The following is a 21216-nucleotide window of genomic DNA, read 5'->3' on the forward strand; positions in this document are numbered from 1 at the left end:
ATTACCGGCCAGTTTGGATCTTAATATTCTTAGGCAAGGTAATTGAGAGGGCAGTCGCCATTCAACTCCAAGCAGTCTTGGAAGGAATGGATTTTTCTACATCCATTTCAAACTGGATTTAGGATGGGTTACAGAGTTGAGACAGCCATGGTCACATTAGTCGATGACCTCCGTCTGAGCATCGACAGCTCTTTGAAAAGAGGAAGTGTGACCCTGCTGGTGCTATTGAAGGCCTCTCACCAGCCTTCAATACCATTGACCACAGTATCCTTCTGGAACATATGGGAGAGTTGGGGATTGGAGTATTACATTTCGTTGAGGTTCCAAATGCTGTCACTTAGGGACAGTTGTTCGACCAAGAGGGAGCTCAAGTCGGACATCCCTCAAAGCATGATTCTGTCCCCAGTGCTATTCAACATTTACATGAAGCTGCTGGGTGAGATCATCTGGGGACATGGGGCGAGGAGCAGGGAGACCTTGAAACAGTAGTACATGCGCTGGTCACCTCTTGGCTCGACTTCTGTAACACACTCTACATGGGACTTGTGCCAAGTTCAGAAACTTCAATTGGTACAGAATATGGCAGACAGGTTGGTTACGGGCTCTTCTAGAACTGCCCACATTACACGGGTTCTTAAATCCCTCCACTGGCTGCCCATTAGTTTCGGGGCAAGATACAAGGTGTTGGTTCACTCTGGAACGACTTGCCAGATGAGATCCGTCCTATTAACACCTTGGAAGCCTTTAGGAAGGCTATTAAGACGGACCTCTTTCCAGACTAGAGGAGATCTACTGACTTGCCTCCCCCTCCTCCTGACCCTGACCCTTGCCATCGTTAGTGTGATGGAAATTGCTATTGATGTATATCATTCCTGCCCTCCCACCTCTCCTTCAGAAAACGACCCATTTCTTGCCCGAAAAAACATTTTTACTGTATTGTTATGAAAGTTTTAAATTTTCTTGCTGTTTAATAGGATTTTTAAGGGTTGATTAATGTTTTTATAATTGGGAGAAGGGTTGGGGGTTTGGAATTGTAATTGTATTTCTTAAATTGTATGTTATTTTATTACTGTAATCCTCTTTCATTCCATTGAGGAATAATAATAATAATAATAATAATAATAATAATAATAATAATAATAATAACAACTTCTCTTCAAGGGGGTCAAAAGCCCTTTCAGTATGCTCCCAGAACTGGGGGGGGGGGGGGATGTTTCTGGGGCTGTGGGTCTCTCTGTTGGTCCTCCTCTGCAGGGTTGTTGTGAAGGAAAAGATAAGTATGTGAGGGAGGATGCCCAATCTGGATCCTGTGGGTCTCTAAGCCTATTTCCCAGGTTGACAGGGGATTGCCAGAGTTTTGAGGTCCCTCCGTCTCCCTCCTCTTGGCTTTGGCCAAGAGGATTTTGGATCTTCTCTCCCCACCAGAGCCTCCTCCCCCAGGACTCCAGAGAAAACTCCCTCCCAAGAAAAATGCTATTGAATCCTTTCCTGTGCAATGCTTTCTATTTGGCACAAAACTCTTCCCCAAATGAGGCATCAGAAGAGAGGGTCTCTCCTCGGCCCCACTTTCCACGAGGGAGGGGGCTCTTCAAAGACCTTTTTACCTTTGGATCCCCCTCCCCTCCATGGTCATGCCTCTCTCCAAGGGTCCCACCGGCCTTCATTTCTCATAACAACTCCCCTAGTACCCTGGACCCAAGGAATCCCCCAAGGAGGGGGCAGGGAAGGAAAGAGGGAGAGGAGGCCTTGCAGGACCCCTGCCTTTCTTTGGGGGGTGAAGAGGGGCTTCTCCCCTCCAGCCATTCCTCTGAATGAACAAGGGCTCTCCCCACTTCTCTCCCTCCCTCAGAACAGACTGTGAGGGCAGCAATGGCTTCTGGGGCTGAGACTGTGCAGGCGCATATAGTCCCAAAGGCCCCTCCTCTGCATGCACAGGGATTGCCAGGTCCTAGATGCTGCTGCTTATTCTGCTGGCGGCCTTTGTGGGAAAGGAAGGTATGCGCCGGGGTTCAGTGGCCTCCCCTTCCTTCCCTCCTTTCTTCCTTTGAGGAGACCGCGATGGAGGCCAAGGTGCAGTGCTGGACTCAGGAGGGAAAGGCAGGAAAGGAAGGCTCTGCTTTGGAAATATAGCTCTCTCTGTGTATCCTGTATGTTTGTGTCTGTGTGTCTGTGCTGTTCTTATGGCTGGGAATGGAGATGAGAACTGAGGAGAGAAGAAAGGGTCGTTTTTGGGCAAATTCAGAAATTCTGTGCATCAAAGTCCAGTGTGTTGAAACAGTAAAGAACTTTATTGAGAACACATAGAAATTCAGTGTTTAAGCCAGAACTGACCACTCCAATCCAAACAATACATTAAAACCCCTAAAACCTAAAATATCACCCTCTTCCGAACATAGCCCCCACCTCCAATTCCCACAGTCTCTGCCTCACAGGTAACAAGGCCCCTTTTGCCATTCCCAGAAACTAGCCCTTTCTGTTAATACCTGCCCCCACCTTTCTTAAGCCAAAATCCCACACATTGCAAAAGCTATAATTCCCATAACTATTCTAACCAGCTGCAACAAATCGCAACCTCCCATCTACCTAACCTATACCACAACCCACAATCCCCAGCCAAACTGACAAACCAAAGCAATTATCTATACTATTGGCAATTAAAACCTAAACGTAACATAATCCAACTTGAAAACATAGAGATATATTGGCAGACAAATTTTACAAATAAGATCATAAGGGCCTTTTCTTTGCAATGCTGGATTGAAAATATATTTGTTGTATTCGTTATTGACAAATATAATGTTAGGATTTGTGTGGCTTCTCTCCTCTGTGGACTCTCTGATGTGTCAGTAGGTTTGACCTCCGAGAAAAACATTTACCACAATGCTGGCATTTGTATGGCTTCTCTCCTGTGTGGACTCTCTGATGTATCATTAGGATTGATTTCCGAGAAAAACATTTCCCACAACGCTGGCATTTGTATGGCTTCTCTCCTGTGTGGACTCTCTGATGTATCATTAGGATTGACTTCTGAGAAAAACATTTCCCACAACGCTGGCATTTGTATGGCTTCTCTCCTGTGTGGACTCTCTGATGTATCATTAGGATTGATTTCCGAGAAAAACATTTCCCACAACGCTGGCATTTGTATGGCTTCTCTCCTGTGTGGACTCTCTGATGTCTCACTAAGTGTGACTTCGTAGAAAAACATTTCCCACAACGCTGGCATTTGTATGGCTTCTCTCCTGTATGGACTCTCTGATGTATCATTAGGATTGATTTCCAAGAAAAACATTTCCCACAATGCTGGCATTTGTATGGCTTCTCTCCTGTGTGGACTCTCTGATGCATGACTAGGATTGACTTGTAAGCAAAATGTTTCCCACAATGCTGGCATTTATGTGACCTCTTTCCTGTGTGGACTCTCTCATGACTCAAATGTTTTTCTGTAAAGAACGACAATTACAGATGAGACTGAAAATCAGACTTAACAGAGGAGGGTGTTACTGCATGATTTAGCCCTCATTAATCCCTCCTTCTTAGAGATTAAATTAATAAAGTTGCTGTGAGTAACCTAATCATGACCCTGATGCTTATGCCCCTAAATCCATTGAACAGTTGCATTCTTACTCATAGGAGCTAGCAAAGAAGAGACCATATGGGAACTGCCTTGAGGGAATCAGTAGAAGAAGATAGTCAAAGGACTGTTGAAAAAAAAATTCAATTAAACATGTGCAAAAATACTTTGATTGACAGGTGGCATCATATCCTGTGAGACGGCCAGTGAATGCTGAGTCAGAGCCCAAGGCATGATGCAAGCTAACTGCAGAGGATGCTTCATGCTGTTTGGCACCAGGAGAGGACTCACAACCAATACAGTATGCAGCTCACATGAGGATTGGAGTGGATTGGTTCAGAGTTGTGTGTACAAGGGATGGTGAAGTTGATGGAAGTCGGAGAGGAGAGCTTGCAAATATTTGTATTATTTTGCAACTCAAGATAGAGAAGCTCCAAGGATTTCGATGAAATCGACTGTGTTTGTGACTTATTTTTAAGTGTGAAAAGTGGTCATTGCATTGCCAATGCCTATATCTGGATATTTGCTTCCGTACTCTGCTATGATATTTTTGACCTGCATGTGGGAGTGTCACCCTCAGATTGTAGTGTATATTGGCTTGTGCACACGGCCAAAATTCAGAGCCAACAAGAATCTGAGAGGCGGTGAGCTAATCCCTTTTGTCTGATGTATTTGCATCAAACACCCTTTGCATTCAATTCGTTTCACACCATTCTTCCCCCACAAAGGAAATATTCTAAAGTGATATAAACCTTTCTGAACCCACAGTTTCTGCTCCCAAGCAGAAACCAATTTCAGTATAAATACCAGCCCCGACTTGCTGTTCTTCGGTGTCAGTCCAGTTACAGATAGACACTCTGTTTGTTTTCATGGCTAAACACCTCAATGCACTCACCAACCCCAATTGTCATGGGAACTACTGATCTCTCCTTATTTCAAATCCTCAACAATTGGAATAAAGATCTGGATAGATAACGTATCATCATTATCAAAGCCTTACATCTATTCACCACACCCACCTTTGTTACCTAGTTCTTGCGTGTGTGCGTGAACACTTATATGTATGTGTCTGTGTGTTTTGCTTTCCCCCTAAATAAAACACAAAAACCTATTTCAAATCCCACTGAAGATCTGTTTGATTCAGGAACTGCTATAGATTGGCTGAGTCCAGAGGTCATTATTGCCCCAGTAAAACTATTTCTTTCTATTGAGCTAAGTACCAAACTCCCCTAAAAGCATAGCAGTTGCATCCCACAATATTCCAGAATTGGCAGTTTAGGATTGGATATTTAGAAACCTTACAAGGTGGAGAATAATAGTGCCTCACTAAAACTAGAAATTTCATGATTCTGCAGGAAGTTGTTATGACAATTAAATTACGTGTGAAAGGGAACTAGGAATTGTAGTACAGCACAAGTTGAACATGTGTCAACAATGTGATGCAGCAGCTAGAAAGGCCAATGTGATCCTAGGTTGTATCAATAGGAGTATAGTGTCAAGATCAAGGGAAGTAATTGTGCCACTCTATTCTGTTTTGGTCAAGGCTCACTTGCAATAATCATGTGTCCCGTTCTGGGCACCACAATTCAAACAGATGTTGAGAAGCTGGAGCATGTCCAGAGGAGGGAAACCAAAATGGTGAATGGTCTGGAAACCATGTTCTCTGAGGAACGACTTAGGGAGCTGGGCATGTTTAGCTTGGAGAAGAGAAGGTTAAGAGTGGATATGACAGCCCTGTTCAAATATTTGAAGAGATGTCATATTCAGGATGGAGCAGGCTTGCTTTCTGCTACTCCAGAGAAAAGGACATGGAACAATGGATGCAAGCCACAGGGACAAGAGATTCCACTTAAACTTTAGGAGGAACTTCCTGAGAGTAAGAGCTCTTCAACAGTGGAATATACTCCCTCAGAGTTTGGTGGAGTCTCTTTCTTTGGAGGTCTTTAAACAGAGGCTGGATGGCCATCTCTTGGGGGGGTGCTTTGAATGTCTATTCCTGCATGGCAGAAGATTGAACCGGATGGCCCTTGTGGTCTATTTCAACTCTTTGATTATATCATTCTAAAGCAGAATCATAGCGCTCTGACAGTGAATTATGAAAGGGCCCTCAGTCTTAACAGGAAGGGCAATGGATTCAGGTTCCTTACCCACAGAGGCCACATTCTCGTAATTCTCCATCATCACATTACTGTACATAAGTTTCTGCTTCTTCGTCAACATTTTCCATTCCTCTTCGGTGAAATATACCGCCACATCCGCAAAGGTCACCTGCAACAGAAAATAGCCCTCATCCAGAGAGTGACTAAACAAAAGGGGAGGAAAGCACATGGTGCATCCAAATATTATTTGATCACTTTAGAATTCAGTCCAGGAAATAAACTTTAAATTCTGCAAGCCAGAAAAAAAGCTGCAGCCTTTGAGATCCAGTTTGTCTCGAATCCTATCAATATAATATACAATATAATAAAGAATATAATTTAGGCCATTTCTGGAATATTATTGATTGATTAGGATACTGACTATCCCAACATGTATAGTACATTTAGTCACCAATGAATTATAGTGCATTTAGCCATATCTCACCTAATTTCAGAGGTATATTTCATTGTTAAAAACAGTTCTGGGGAGTGCTCTGGGTTTGAGGGCCACTGGGCCCACCCTCAATTTAGGCCTAGACATATTCTCCCATATCCCCCAGCATTTCACAGATGAGGAAAGCAAGACACATGTGGCTAAGCAACACCAGAAGGTGGTCAAGATGGCCAAAGTTGTATGATAAAGATCACACAAGCGAGGAAGGGTACCGCAGTTTGCTTTTGCCTCCGTCTCCTGGCAAGGGCAAGACCCTGCTTCCTCCTCTCCTCCCTTCTCCCCTCTTTTGAGTGGAAGGGATGAACACTCTTTTGAACTTGGAACAAATTTTTCAGCAACTGAACTGACCTGAGGAGAAGGGGGAAAGTGGGAGGAGGAGAGAGAAATAGGACATTTTCTAAGCCCCTGAAAAAATGAGGTGACAGAGGATTACCCAGGACTCTTTCTGCCAAACTGGGACAGTATGTTCTCCGCTTGCTTTCATTAGCCGGACCAGACATAGATGAAACTAATAGTAAGGATGGCAACTTACCAAAGAGCTGTTGTACCTCAGGAGCCTCTTTCTGTTGGAGCCCAACTCCCTCTGCTTGGCCTCTGTTTCAGCCATCAGGTGGGCAGGGGTCCTGGTGGCCCTGCACTTGGTCACTCCCAGCAAGAGAGGCCCAAAGCCGTGTCCAAGGAGGCCGAGATGAAGGTCCTGAGAAAAGGGACCAGGATTAGGATTGACTTGGCAAGAAACCCTGCAGCACTCAAAGACACAAAGAACAGCATCCTGCTGGAGACATACGCAGGTGACAAATGCCTCCTTTGGCCCAATGCAGAGGTGGGCATCCCCTTACTCCCTCTGCACCAAACAAAGCTCCCTGGACCTAGCATAGATTTACTTCAGCTCCCCTACTCAACAGATACTCCATGCCTTATTAGAGTGGGGGGGGGGGGGGATTAGGGGATGGGGAATTAGAGAGGCCCCTGGTTATGTCCCCATAGACAGATGTGAAATCAGTGCATCATAAATAAATAAACCATCTGCTGAAACCTGCAGAGGTCGCCAGTGCTTTTGCCCAGCATCAGCCCCTTTCAGAAGAAGGCTGCATGCACACTATAGAAATAAGGCACTTTGACACCGCTTTAACTGCTCAGTGCTATGGAATCCTGGGATTTTACCTTTAGGACACTTAGCCTTCTCTGCCAGAGAGTTCTCATGCCACAACAAACTACAAATCCCAGGATTCCATAGAATGGAGCCAGGAGTTTCAAACTGGATTATTTCTGCAGTGCAGATACATCCTGAGTCGATTGTAAAAGGATAGAAGCACCCATGTCTTGTTTTTATCCTCCTAATAATGGTTTTCCTTTAAAAAATTAAGTAGTTTGTTTTAGTCTATAATCCTTATTTTTGTTGTTTGTTTTATGTTTCATTCTTGGTAATATGAGTTATTCTGGTCTGTCTCCTTCCTTCTTGCCTAAAAATCTATTAATAACAAAACTGGGGAGACTTTTAAAACCTCCCAAAGGAGCCACTTTTGGCCTTTTTTGGGGGACTAGCCTCCTCTTAGGAGCCAAAGCCCAATGTTTGTGAAGAAGAAGAATAAGAATAAGGCTTGTATTAAAACTATCCTCCCCATTTCTGATCCCTTTGAAAACCCATGTTCCCCAGAAGGAGCAGAGCTTTGTAATAAGAAAACCCTCTCAGAAAAGAGACACAAAAGACACACAAAGGGACACACTGCCTTCCTTTTGGCCCAAGGAGCCTGGCCTCCTTCTGACTCTGGAGCCTCAGGAGAGAAAGAGATGCCTCTGTTCAACTGAGGCCTCAGAGAAGGTTCCAGAATATTATTCCCCACAGTCACAAGCAGAACAAAATGGCCGCCAGAACACAAAATGGCTGCCAGAACACAAAATGGCCACCTCTGGCTCAGCACTTGGAGGCCTCAGTGCAGTAGTGAAACCTACCACTTCCAGGCCTTGTCCCTCTGCTCCCTCTCCCCTCTCTCTCTGCCTCCTTGCTTCCTCCTTGTCTCTGTCTGTCCTTCCTTTCCTCTGTCCCCTTCTCACTCACTCTTCCGCGTGCAGAGCTAAATAGAGAGGCAGAAGCTCCTCCCCTTCTTTAATCTGGCCAATGGGAGCAGAGGAGCTGGAAGGCCCCGCCCCCTGCCCCACCCTCACAGGCTCCTCCTGCAGTTAATATGGAACAAGGCAGGAGGGACTGAGGGACCCTGGAGCCCCAGCCACACTGGCGGCCATTTTGTGTTCTGGCGGCCATTTTGTGTGCTGTTTGTGACTATGGAGTATGTTCTAGAACCTTCTCTGAGTCCTCACTTGAACATGCATAAACACACACAGATACACACAGAGAGAGAGAGAGAGACATACAGACACACATATACACACATTATATACACACACACACACACAGACATATATACACATACATATACTGTATATATACATACGTGTCACAACAAACTACAATTCCCAGGATTCCCTGATTTGACAAGGGAATTGCCTCCACGCTTCCAGATCACAGCCCCAGAGAAAGAGTCTCTACAGTATATCAGCATTGCCAATTTAAGTCCACTTTTTCAGCTGCATTTGAATTTAATAATGATAATAATAATGGTGATGATGATAGATAGATAGATAGATAGATAGATAGATAGATAGATAGATAGATAGATAGATAGATCGTGTAGCACATTTGAGACTCACTAAAAGAAAAGTTGGCAGCATGAGCTTTCCTAGACTTAAGCGTACTTCCTCAGATGTATGGGAATTGTAGTTTATTGTGGCACCAGAGCTCTTTCTCACAAAACTACAATTCCCAGGGTTCCCTAGCACTGAGCCACGGCAGCTAAAGTGGTCTTGAACTGGATTATTTCTGCAGTGTGTCTTGGAACCAACTCAGGCTGCATCTTCACTCCAGAGACAATCCAGTTTCATACCGTTTTAACTGCCATGGCCCAGTGCTATGAAGTCCCAGTAATTGTAGTTTGTTATCATACCAGAGTTTGCTGAGAGAGAAGGTTCAATGTCTCAGAGAACTAGAATTCCCAGGATTCCATAGCACCGAGCCTGGGCAATTAAAGGGGTGTCAAATTGGATTATTTCTGCAGTGTGGTTGCAGCCGAACACGTTTCTATTTTGCATAAATCTTCCTGGCCCCCCCTTCATGTCCAAATAAATATCTTAAAGGTATTAGAAGGACTGAAAGATTCTTTGTTTGGTCCAATGGTAATTTTGAGAGTTGAAATAAGTTACAATTATTTTTATTCAATTAGGTTTACATTTATTTGCTAAAGATCCACCATATTAATAAAAATATAAATAAATTCTATTATTATTATTATTATTATTATTATTATTATTATTAACATTACGGGAACTTTCAAGGGATTTTGACTGAATATTCCGTGTAATATGGGGTGGATTCCATGGATTTTGGTAAAACATGCCGGGAAATATCTTCGAGGCTTGTTAGCATCACTGGTCCTGCCCTGCAGTAAGGCCACTCCAATCCCTCTCAACCGAGGACTACAACTCCCAAGTCTTCTTTCTTTCTTTCTTTCTTCGTTACTTTCCTTCTTCCTTCCTTCCTTCCTTCCTTCCTTCCTTCTTTTCTCCCATGCTGCCTTGTGTTAGTGCTGTTACTGCTCTTGTTGTCGTTGTGTGCCTCTAAGTTGTTTCTGACTTATGGTGACCCTAAGGGACGTCCATTGAAGACTTTTCTTGGTAAGATTTGTCCAGAAGCGGTTTTGCAAGTGCCTCCCTCTGAGGCTGAGAGAGTGTGACTTCTTGCCTAAGGTCACTCAGTGGATTTCAGTGGCCAAGAGGGCATTCGGACCCTGGGCTCCAGGGTCATAGTCCAATGCTCCAGCCACTAAACCACACTGGCTCTTTCTTGAGGCTTTGTAGTTTTTTGTGGAGTGGCTCTAAGTGATTGCCGACTTCTGGGGAGCCTTCCCTGGGGTTTTCTTGGCAAAAGTTGTTCAGAGGAGGTTTGCCATTGCCTTCCCTGAGGCTGAGAGAGTGTGACATCTTGTCCAAGGGACCCAGCTGGTTTCATGGAGGATTGGGGCACTGGACCATGGCTTCCAGAGTTGTAACCCTGCACTCAAACCACTGCACCACACTGCCTCCCATTCCCATGTACAACCTGTGAAATAATTGCAGACTTTTTTTCTGTTCTTCATGTGTGTCTTCAAGTCTAATCCAATTTATGGCAACCCTAAGGCAACCTTATCATGGGGTTTCCTTGGCAGGTTTATTCAGAGAGGGGATGTCATTGCCATCCTCTGAGGCTGAGAGAGTGTGACTTGCCAAGGGTCACCTAAGTCCAAAACATACTGCAGCAATAATCCAATCTGAGATTGCTTTAACTGCCCTGGCTCAGTGCTAGGGTATTGTGGGAGATGTAGTTTTGTGAGACATTGAGCCTTCTCTGTCAGAGGGCTCTGGTGCCACAATAAACTCCAGTTCCCAGGATTCCCTAGCACTGGGCCAGGGCAGTTAAAGCACTCTCAAAATGGACTATTGCTGCCATGTGCTTTGGACCTTACTTGGCCGCAAACTGTCCATAGCCTGCAATGCATCTCCTAATTCTGTTGGCAGTCCCTCCCTCCCAACACTTTCTCATTTCCCCCCAAAACCAGCACAAAGCTGGCAGATGGAAAGAGGGTTTAAAGCAGCATTTAAATCTGCCATATTTGTTTTTAAAAGACTAAATGTCCCAAATGCTATTATCAATTTTGTAGCTATTATTACAGAAAGACGTAGAGTGCAAACTCCTCAAGTACCTTTGTTTTCTGGAGTGAGATGGGCTTTTCCAACTGACTCTCTGTGATGATCTCCGGTGGTCCAAGCAGCCAAACTGCGGCCCTGTAATAATAATAATAATAATAATAATAATAATAATAATGATAATAATAATAATAATAAAAACAAAAATAATTTTATACCCCTCTCTTCAGCCAAAAGGCTTTCTGAGTGGATTACAAATGGTTAATTAGACATTTAGACGTTATGGCTCTTAGCCCAGCAGACCCTTAAATTCCTTGAATCCCGCTGCCTCCATCCAGTGAATTATAAAAGGACATCCCTTAACCTACACTGGGACCAGTTAAGGAACCTTATTTCTACTTTTTTCCTGATCCTCCCAAGCATCAACCGAACCAAGACACGTGTAAAAGGAGCGTCAAGTAGTAGATACTCCAAGGAGATATTTACTATAAATAACAAAATATAACTGAAATATAAGTCATGGAAGATATTAAGAGTCTTGCAGGTACAATATTTGTAAATATATAATGTTCAGTTCATACAAGCTGTTAAAAATAAATACAGTAAACCTAAGTGTCCAATTCTGAGACTAACTTCCAAGATCTGCTCTTTAACTCTCTCTCTCTCGATCTCCAACCGACACAATTCCCCCAACTGTCTCTTGGTCTCTCAGGCCTTATATCTCCTTCTCACGGAAGCTTCCAGAAGGACCTTCATCTTGCTCTCTGATTGGTCAAGAGAGCCTTCCATAGCAGTGATGTCATTCTGCGTTTGCATAAACCTCCCTTTACTGCCTGAAGAAGACCTCCATTGACTGGAGTCCAGTCATTACACTTTCCCAAGGCAAGGCTTGCACCTATTTCCCAATGTTGTTCTTGGTGTCTGTCTTCCAGTTGTTTCCAGGTCTTATGGTGACCTTATGGGAGTCTCTGAAGGGGTTTTCTTGGCAGGTTCCTTCAGAGTGGGTTTCCCATGGCCATCCTCTGAGGCTGAGAGAGTGAGACTTGCCCAAGGCTTCAGTTCTTTTGGAAGCCTTTTTGCTTTATCTTCTAGAAGGCAGCAGTTGCTTCTTCCTCTGAAGAATGAGAGGAACCTTCTGGCATCCAAAAGGATGGCATTTTCTGTAGTTATGTCTGATAATATGTATATATAGGATTGCAATCCCTGTTCATTTATCAAAAGGTTTATAGTGCACCCCATATCATAGATTCTCATAGCTATGTCTCTTAATAGCAGTTAACCAAATTAAACAGTTTATAAAACAAAAACACGAAACAAGCTACACAAGAGGCCTCCAGGAGCAGCACCCGGTCTTTTCCCCGGCAGTGTGCTGGCAGTGGAAAGGAGGCTGAGGAGCAGTGCCAGAGGCTTCCTCGGCCTCCTCTCCACCGCCGCCATGACGCAAGGGCCGGGTGGGGCTATTGGAGGCCAAGAGGCCTCTGGGTCACCACCCGGCCCTTCCATGGTGGCGGCAGTGGGGCCGTGGAGGCTGACGTGGAGAGGAGGCCTCTGGAGCTGCTCCTCCGCCTCCTCTTCGCTGCCACTGCCACAAGCACTGCCACATCCACTGAAGGGCCAGATGGTTGGCTGGAGGCCCCTTGGCCGCCAATAGCCCCACACGGCCTTTCTCCAGAGCGTGGCGGCAAGGAGGGAAAAAGTTGGGGAGGGGACGAGAGGGACTCTTGTCCCCAATGTCGGCGAGCGTGGACTTGAGCATACGCGGATTTTGGTATACATGGGGGGGGGAGGTATACCAGGGGCCCACTGTATTCTCAAGCAAACGAGGGCCAAGAGAGCCCTGGAGAGCCTTGTCTTGGGGTGGCTCTGGATCTCTGGTGCCGCAACAAACTACAAATCCCAGGATTCCACAAGATGGAGGCAGGAGAGTTAACACAGTTTCAAACTGGAATATTTCTGCAGTGCAGATATAGCCTGAGCTAGATGTAAAAGGGTAGAACAGGGGTAGGCAACCTGTGGGCCGCGGGCCGGATGCAGCCCGGCGAGGCCTTGGGACCGGCCCCAGCCCAGTCCTGCCGCTGATTGCCGCCAGGGCCTTTGGCCTCTCGCACGCAGAGGCAAGGGGGGCAATTGTCTATAGACACCTCAGAAATATGCATTTATATTAACATTTTTTAAAAAAATCAGCACATTTTTTGTGTGTCCTCCACTTTTTTTAAAAAAGTGTCCACCATTTGAAAATGCTGTCCTACAAGATATTACTAATGAGAGATCTTGAAAAGGAGACAATAAAAGAAAATGTGATAAGATGGGCACGGGATATAGGACGTGCAATCCCATATGAAGAATGGCTGAAGGCCTGGGACAAGACAAATAAATTCACCGCCTCACAGTCTCTAAAAGAAAATCATCTCAAAATATCCAATAGGTGGTATTTCACACCAGCTAAAATTAATATATATCTATATAATACCTAACTTAATATGTTGGAGATGTGGCATATGTGGTGGTCTTGTAAAAAAGTCAATAAATTTTGGTTTAAGGTTCATTCTGAGATACAAACAGCCTTTTCTTTTCAATTTAACATGTCTCCAGAGTTCTATTTACTGAACTATTTACTGCCAAAGATGGAAAAAAGATGGAAAAAATATTGGATAACTTTTTATACAGTCCGTCCTCGCCTTATGCGGGGATCCGTTCCGGATCCCTCCGCGTAAGGCGAATTCCGTCTATGCTCGAGCCCCATTGGAAACAATGGGGCTCGTGCGCGGTGGCGCGGGTGCGCCCAGGGCGCAATGGGCACACGTGCCCATTCAATTGAATGGGACACGACGCCCCTTCCGCCCCGCGCGCACCCCACGGCTTGAGCGCGTACACTCAAGTCTGCGTATGTCAAGACAGCGTATGGCGAGGTTCCACTGTATTTAGTTACTGCTGCAAGACTTGTGATAGCACAAAATTGGAATAGCAGTAAGCCACCACAATGGAAGGAAATGGACAGATTGACAAAATTGCTAAGTAATAGATCTGAATTGGAATTAAATGATGACTGGTTACCAATAGCACAGACATGGGGAAAGGTATTTGATATAAAGAAAGGTATTTTGATATAAATTTGATGCATGTGAAATGAGGGAAAATGTGTGTACATATTTTTTTTATTTTTATTCGGAAATAGTTGTTTTTGTCAAGTTGATTATAATAAGTATAAAAAAATTGAGAATGTAAATAAGATTAAGATGTGAAATGAGCAAATTGGGGGGGGAGAAAACTAGTAATAGTCAAAGCACAAAAAAAAGTTGTCCTACATTTGTCCCGGTTTATTTGTTTAGTTAAATTTTTTAAAAATTATTTATTTATTTGTTTATTGGCTTCAGCCCCCCATTTGTCTGAGGGACACCAACCTCAGAAAAGTTGCCTATCCCTGGGGTAGAAGCACCCAAGTCTGGTTTCCCCCCCCCCCCCCTTAATAATGGTTTTACTTTCAAAAACTAAGCAGTATGTTTTTCTGTCTAATCTTTATTTTTGTTGTTTGTTTGATTCATTCTTGGTAATAGGAGATGGTCTCTTTTGTCAACTTCCATCATGCGTAAAAATCTATTAATAAGGAAACTGGGGAGACTTTTAAAACCTCCCAAAGGAGCCACTTTTGGTCTTGTTTGGGGGACTAGCCTCTTCTTAGAAGCCAAAGTGCAATGCTTGTGAAGAATAATAATAAGGTTTGTATTAAAACTATCCTCCCCATTTCTGATCCCTTTTAAAACCCATTTTCCCCAGAAGGAGCAGAGCTGTGTAATACAAAAAGAAACACAAAAGACACACAAAGAGACACACTTCCTCCCTTTTGGCCCAAGGAGCCTGGCCTCCTTCTGACTCTGGAGCCTCAGGAGAGAAAGAGAAGCCTCTGTTCAACTGAGACTCAGAGAAGGTTCTGGAACATTATTCCCCACAGTCACAAGCAGAACAAAATGGCTGCCAGAAAACAAAATGGCTGCCTCTGTCTCAGCGCTTGGCAATTTGAGGCCTTAAGGGAACCCAAAATGGGGGATGAAAGCGCTCCAAAGTCAGAAGGGACCCTGAACAGCATTTCCAAACCTTAACAACACCTAAAATCTTTCCTGATGCTATAATATAGAGACTCCCTGAGACATTCTTTATAAATATGTCTTTACATGTCTTTATAAATAAATAAAATTTAATAACACTAATGCTACTACTAATAATAGTAATAATAAGTTATAACCAGGAGCTTTCTCCCTGTGGCTTCTCCCCCAGAGGCCTCTGCGTATGCTCAGGAGCCCCTTCTTCTTCTCCTTCTTCTTCCTCTACAGAATCCTCCAGAGGTCTCTCTGCTCCTCCTCCTCCTTAGGATCTTCCTCTAAGCCTTCCTCCTCCTCCTCCTCCTCCTCCTCCTCCTCAGGCTCTTCCTCTAAGCCTTTCTCCTCCTCCTCCTCAGGTCCATCTTCTAAGCCTTCCTCCTCTTCCTCCTCCTCTTCCTCAGGCCCTTCCTGTAAGCCCTTCCTCTTTCTCCTCCTCCTCCTTAGGCCCTTCCTCTAAGCCTTCCTCCGCCTCCAGCCCTTCCTCTAAGCCTTCCTCCTCCTTTTCTTCCCAGACTTTGGGGGAGTGTTGTGTGCCTTCAATTCCTTTCTGGGGATCCTAAGGCAACACTGTCACAGGAGTCTCTTTGTAGGTTTTGTCGAAGGGGGTTTGCCATTGCCATCCTTTGAGGCTGAGAGAGTGTGCCTTAGGGGCTGGGGGTGTGCTGCGTGCCTTGAACTCGTGTCTAGTGACCCTATTCCCAGGATTTCCTTGCTTTCAGGTTTCCTTCCATTTTGCCCTTTGTCTTCCTCTGAGGCTGAGAGAGTGTCTGCTGCCCAAGGTTCCCCTGCAGTGGGTTTCATGGCCCAGAATAAATGCCATTTTCATCATGTAGATGTGTGTGTGTGTTGTATGCCTTCCAGCTGGCCATTGGTCTTCCTCTGAGGCTGAGAGAGTGTGACTTACCCAAGGTCACCCATTTTATATAATGAGACTTGAGCACCCATGGATTTTGCTATCCAAACCAAATCCCAAAAGATACCATGGGCCCATTGTTTTTCCATCTTTTTTTTGCAAACAGCAAAGCAGATCTTGCTTGCCTGATCTTTGAATGTTCAAGAGCAGTGTTGGGCAAATGCTAAGAGCTGCCTTGTGAGGTTAGGAAGCGGGTCCTGGAAAACAGTCCTCTTTCTCTGGACCCACAGACTCAGAAAGACATGGGCCCCCCATTCAATGGGACCACTTTCTTTGAGGCTGCTCTAGGTCCAGGAGGGTCTCTCAGGAGAGATTGGGAAAGTCAGCCTTTGAGGAACTCTGGTCCTTAAAGGTTAATATCTCCAGGCTTTCCTGAGAGGGCAATATTTGGGATTTGGGCAGATCCAGGCTGCAAGGCTCTCTCACATCTGGTTCAAAACACTGCAGAAATGATGATGATGATGATGATGATGATGATAATGATGATGGTGATGAATCTTCCCTTCAAACCCACAGAGCCTTGTGGACGCTCAAATAGTAACAGAGGTCAAAAACACATTGCAGAAATAATCCAGTTTGCAGAAACAAACCACTTTAACTGCCCTAGTTCAGTACTCGGGAATCCTGGGAATTTTAGTTTATTATGGCATCTGAGTTGTCTGACAGAGAAGACTAAATATCTCACAAAACTACAGTTCCCAGAATTCCCTAGCATTCAGCCAGACAGTTAAAGCAGCCCTGAACTTGGACCATTGTTAGCGGTTGGCTTGGAGCCTGAATAGGGTTCTAGAAGGCTGGTGGGTTTGGTCATTGGCTGCTTAGGAAGAAGGGCTCCTTCTGGGTTTCCTTGGCAGGAAAGGAAAGGAAAGGTGGGTGCCTCAAGATGCCGATGGGAGACCCCTAAATTTGGTTCCTTTGTAAGAATGCTGACTGAGGGGGAAGAGAAGGTGATGGATTTGGTCCCCAGGGAGGCCCCCGGTCAGGCAGGGCAGGCCACACAACATTCGCTAACTCCCAAGTCAAATCCTGGTTTCCCTTCTTTTGCCCAGGACTGAAACCTGGACCAGAAAGGATCAGGTTTTATTTGCTTTCTTCTCCTGTAACAGGTGTTTTTCCTTGCCCTTTTTACACGTGGCAGTAAAGATACGATACAGCAGGGCCTGGCATTGAGCTTCCAGTCTTCAGACAGGAGATGAGGCTGCCTCTTCTCCATTTCTAGGGAGCCCAATTCCAGGAAAGAGGAAAGGGCTCTGTGCAAACATCCAGATCGGATGTGAGAGCAGTAGCTTATTATAATTTGCGAGGCTTGGTTAATTGGTTTCTTCAACTAGAAAAATTGCGGGGGTCTATGGATTGTTTTAGTTTCTTGCTTTCTCTCAGTTGTGGTGGTACAAGGGCTGACTACTATACTCTGCATTCGCCATCTGGCAAGAAAGAAGGAGGCTAAATTAAATGCTTTTTATCCTTAGCTTTTTGTGGATTTTTGGGGACTATGTGGCCATGTTCTAGAAGAGTTTCTTCCTGACGTTTCGTCAGCATCTGTGGCTGGCATCTCTGAAGATGCTAGACACAGATAATAATAATAATAATAATATGTTTTATTTATAGACCGCTATTCCGCAATGATCATAGCGGTGTACAGTAAAAATTGCAATACAATGCAATACAAGGTGACAGTTAAAGTAGGGAGAAGTCTCATCCTTCAGGCAGGCCCTGATGGAGCTGGGTCTGCCTGATGGCTCCCTCTGAGGCCAAGATGACAGTTAAAAGAGGGAGGAGCCTCTTCCTTCAGGCAATCCCTGATGGCTCTGGGTCTGCCTGATCGCTCCCTCTGAGGCCAAGATGACATGCTGGTGAAACATCAGAAGAAGCCTAGAACGTGACCACATTGCCCGAAAAACCCACAAAAACCTATGGAAGCCGGCTATGAAAGCCTTCGACTTCACGCTTTTTATCCTGTCTCTCCAAGCAAGTGAGAAAGAATAATTCTCTCATTTCCCCTTGATCTGGGAACAGACCTTTAAAATTTTCTCTCTTCATTTCTACACAGGAAAGTATATTAGTACAGTGGAACCTCACCATACGCGGGGGATCCGTTCCGGATCCCGCCGCGTATGGCGATTTCCGCCTATGCTCGAGCCCCATTGTAAACAGTGGGGCTCGTGCACGGCGGCGCGGAGGTGTGCGGGGCACAACGGGTGCGCGCAGGGTGCAACGGGCGCGCATGGGGTGCAACGGGCGTGTGCGCCCATTCAACTGAATGGGACGCGACGCCCATTCTGCCCCGTGCGCGCGCTGCGGCTTGAGCGCGTATGCTCAAGGCGCGTATGGCGCGCCCGTGTATGGCGAGGTTCCACTGCAGATTTGAATGACAAACTGTGAGCGACTGTGGTTAGTAATTTATGCATTGGGCTGAATGAGATCGCTAGAGGCCCTGCCCCAGGTCCTAGGTTTTAGCTCACAAACCTCAGGACCTGAATTCACAACCCTATAAGAGAGATGGAGGGACACCAGAAAGTAGGCAACCAAAGTCCTATACATATTATCCAATTGTACCAGTTTGGTGCCATGTTACCGGCTGTGGATGCATCCTATAGAAACCTGGGAATGGGGTCCTTAGAACAGGATGCTTGGTAGAGAGCCCCAGTGCAGTCCTTCATGAGTTGCTATATAATTCTAAGTACTTCATGAAATAAGAAATCCCAGGATTCTGTGGGACAGAGTCCTTTAAGTTTCATGGTGTCAAAGTGCTAGGCTCGGGCAATGGAGATACGACCCAGGTGCCAAAAAAGACCCATAGAAATTCTGGACAGACTTGTTCAGTCTTTGTCTCTATTGGTGGAGGGCTATTTACACCAAGAAACCCATTGATCTTCAAAGGATCTCCAGTTTATTTAGTTTATTTATATACAGTGGGTCCTCGCCTTACGCCGGGATCCGTTCCGGATCCCTCCGCGTAAGGCGATTTCTGCCTATGCTCAAGCCCCATTGGAAACAATGGGGCTTGTGCACAGCGGCGCGGCGGTGCGGGGGGCACAACGGGCGCACGCGCCCATTCAGTTGAATGGGACGCGCTGCCCCTTCCGCCCCGCACGCGCCCCACGGCTTGAGCGCGTATGCTCAAGCCACGTAAAGCGCGCCCGCATATGACGCGGGTGAGCTGTACATCCATCCTTTCTCCCAATATAGGGACTCAGGGTGGCTAACAATAAATTTAATACAGTACAAATTCATGACAATGCAAATGTATTAAAATTATAACTATTTTTTAAAATTAAACTATTTATATAATTACACCTTGAAAAAACCATATACAATTGCACCTTGACCTCTAAACTGCATAGCAGTTCAAACCTTATCTCTCGTTTTGCTTAGGATCCAGCCCTTGAGGCATCAGCATTTCCAGAAAGGAGAGAAAGTGGAAGAGCAAAATACTTTTTGTTTGGAGGAAGTGTCTATCCAGGTTCTGTCCTCTAAAACTATTAGAGCCTCTTTGATGCTGTGTTTGATTCAGAACATATGATTTTAAGGCATCTTGCACTTCTATCTCCATCCAACAAACTTTTGAATTGTTTGAAGCATTCTGTTTTCCTGGCTGCCCATCCCAAGAGTATGAAACATAGCACCAGTCATGGAGATTCAGTCTTTTTCTTGATGGGGATACAGAGCGAAGGCCACAGGATCCCCACTCCTGACATAACATTTGGCCCAGTTCATTGCAGATATTTGACATACTTAATGTTAGAGCCAGACTGGGAGGTTTTGGGAGTCCCTGTCCCTCCAAAAGTAACTTTCCCAAAAGCGTTCTAGGTCTTCCTTCCAAAGACCAGCAGTGGATGTAGAAGGAGGCCTTGGGGAAGCAGAGGAGAGCTTGGCTTGACACTCAAAGACTCTCCCTTGAAGGTTTTCATCTCTCTAAGAAACGTTGGAACCTGGGAGGGAGACTGAGGACTAGGACATGCTGGGAAAAGCTTCAGGGGAGCTTATGGGAGCAAATGTGGGTCTTTGCTTTCTCCTCCCGATTACTTTCCTGCTCTCTTTTGACAGGCTTGAAGTCAACACAAGGTAAGCTCAATGGTGGAAAAGATTACCAAAGCCATCTTCCCTGTACGTTCCATGCTCACCTCTATGGCACCTTAGGAGCAACCAAGTCTCCACTGAGGGCAGCACAGTCAAAAAACAAAATCCAAAATGGGGAGTGGTCTTTGAGATCCTGATGGTCCTCTGAGAGGAAAATGCCAGCCCCTGAAACCAATCCTGGCCAGCTTTTAGGAAAGTGCCCTCAAGGTTTGGTCCAAATGGCTCTCAGCCCATTACAGACTGTCCCTTCCCTGAGCCTTGCTCTCCTGGAGGCTCAGAGGGGATTCTGGGGGCCTGAGCACCTCCTCTTCTTAGGGACCCTCAGCCCCAGGTTCAGCTGACAAACGGTAATCCGCCCATGAGGAACCCCCCGTCCCCCTCTCTGTCCTGGCACATGCCTTAGGAAACCTCTTCCATGGGAATTTGGGAGCTCCTAATCTTAGTGGAAATGGAAACTTCTGGAATCCTCCTATTCTTCCCAACCAGGAAACAAGGTATAGTTGTGAATCTCTTCCAATAAAAAGAGGGGTTGTTGTTGTTGTTGTTGTTGTTGTTGTAATAACAGGGCTCCAGTCAATTGAGATCTTCTTCAGGCAGTAAAGGGAGGTTTATGCAAATGCGGAATGACATCACTGCTACGGAAGGCTCTCTTGACCAATCAGAGAGCAAGATAAAGGTTCTTCTGGAAGCTTCCGTGAGAAGGAGATATAAGGCCTGAGCGACCAAGAGACAGTTGGGGGAATTGTGTCGGTTGGAGATCGAGAGAGAGAGAGTTAAAGAGCGGATCTTGGAAGTTAGTCTCAGAACTGGACGCTTAGGTTTATTTATTTGTTTTAATCCCTTGTATGAAATATCTTGCGTCACTTATAATTTAGTTATATTTATTATTTATAATACATATCTCCTTGGAGTATCTACTACTCGACGCTCCTTTTACACGTGTCTTGGTTCGGTTGATACTTGGGAAGATCAGTAAAGAAGTAGAAATAAGGTTCCTTAACCGATCCCAGTGTAGGTTAAGGGAAATCCTTTTATAATTCACTGGGTGGAGGCAGCGAGATTTAAGGAATTTAAGGGTCTGCTGGGCTAAGAGCCATAACAGGGCTGTGGTTTGGCTGCTTGGACCCCAGGAGATCATCACAATCTCTGATCCCACACATTGTGCAGGTCATACTCTCAATGTGGTCTTCTGTACAGAACAGGCACATTCGTGGGTGGAGGTA

At 45.2% G+C, this 21216-nt stretch overlaps 2 protein-coding genes across 2 annotated transcripts in view; both read right to left on the reverse strand.

Moving 5' to 3' along the window:
- LOC149287750 (uncharacterized) overlaps nt 1-12340 on the reverse strand; it is a 37057-nt gene extending 24717 nt beyond the window's left edge. Inside the window, exons 1-2 of the mRNA XM_089492580.1 lie at nt 12226-12340; nt 2858-3350 (exon numbers count right to left, since the gene is read on the reverse strand). Coding sequence (XP_089348706.1) covers nt 2858-3350; nt 12226-12340 — 608 coding nt within the window. The remainder of the gene's footprint in view (nt 1-2857; nt 3351-12225) is intronic.
- Nucleotides 1-21216, reverse strand: part of LOC149287748 (uncharacterized) — a 792175-nt gene that overhangs the window by 104228 nt on the left and 666731 nt on the right. The gene's annotated exons all lie outside the window — the stretch shown is intronic.

This window comes from Sceloporus occidentalis, unplaced genomic scaffold, assembly GCF_023333645.1.
Source record: "Sceloporus occidentalis isolate IW3139 unplaced genomic scaffold, rSceOcc1.0.p SCAF_57, whole genome shotgun sequence".
NCBI lineage: Eukaryota > Metazoa > Chordata > Lepidosauria > Squamata > Phrynosomatidae > Sceloporus > Sceloporus occidentalis.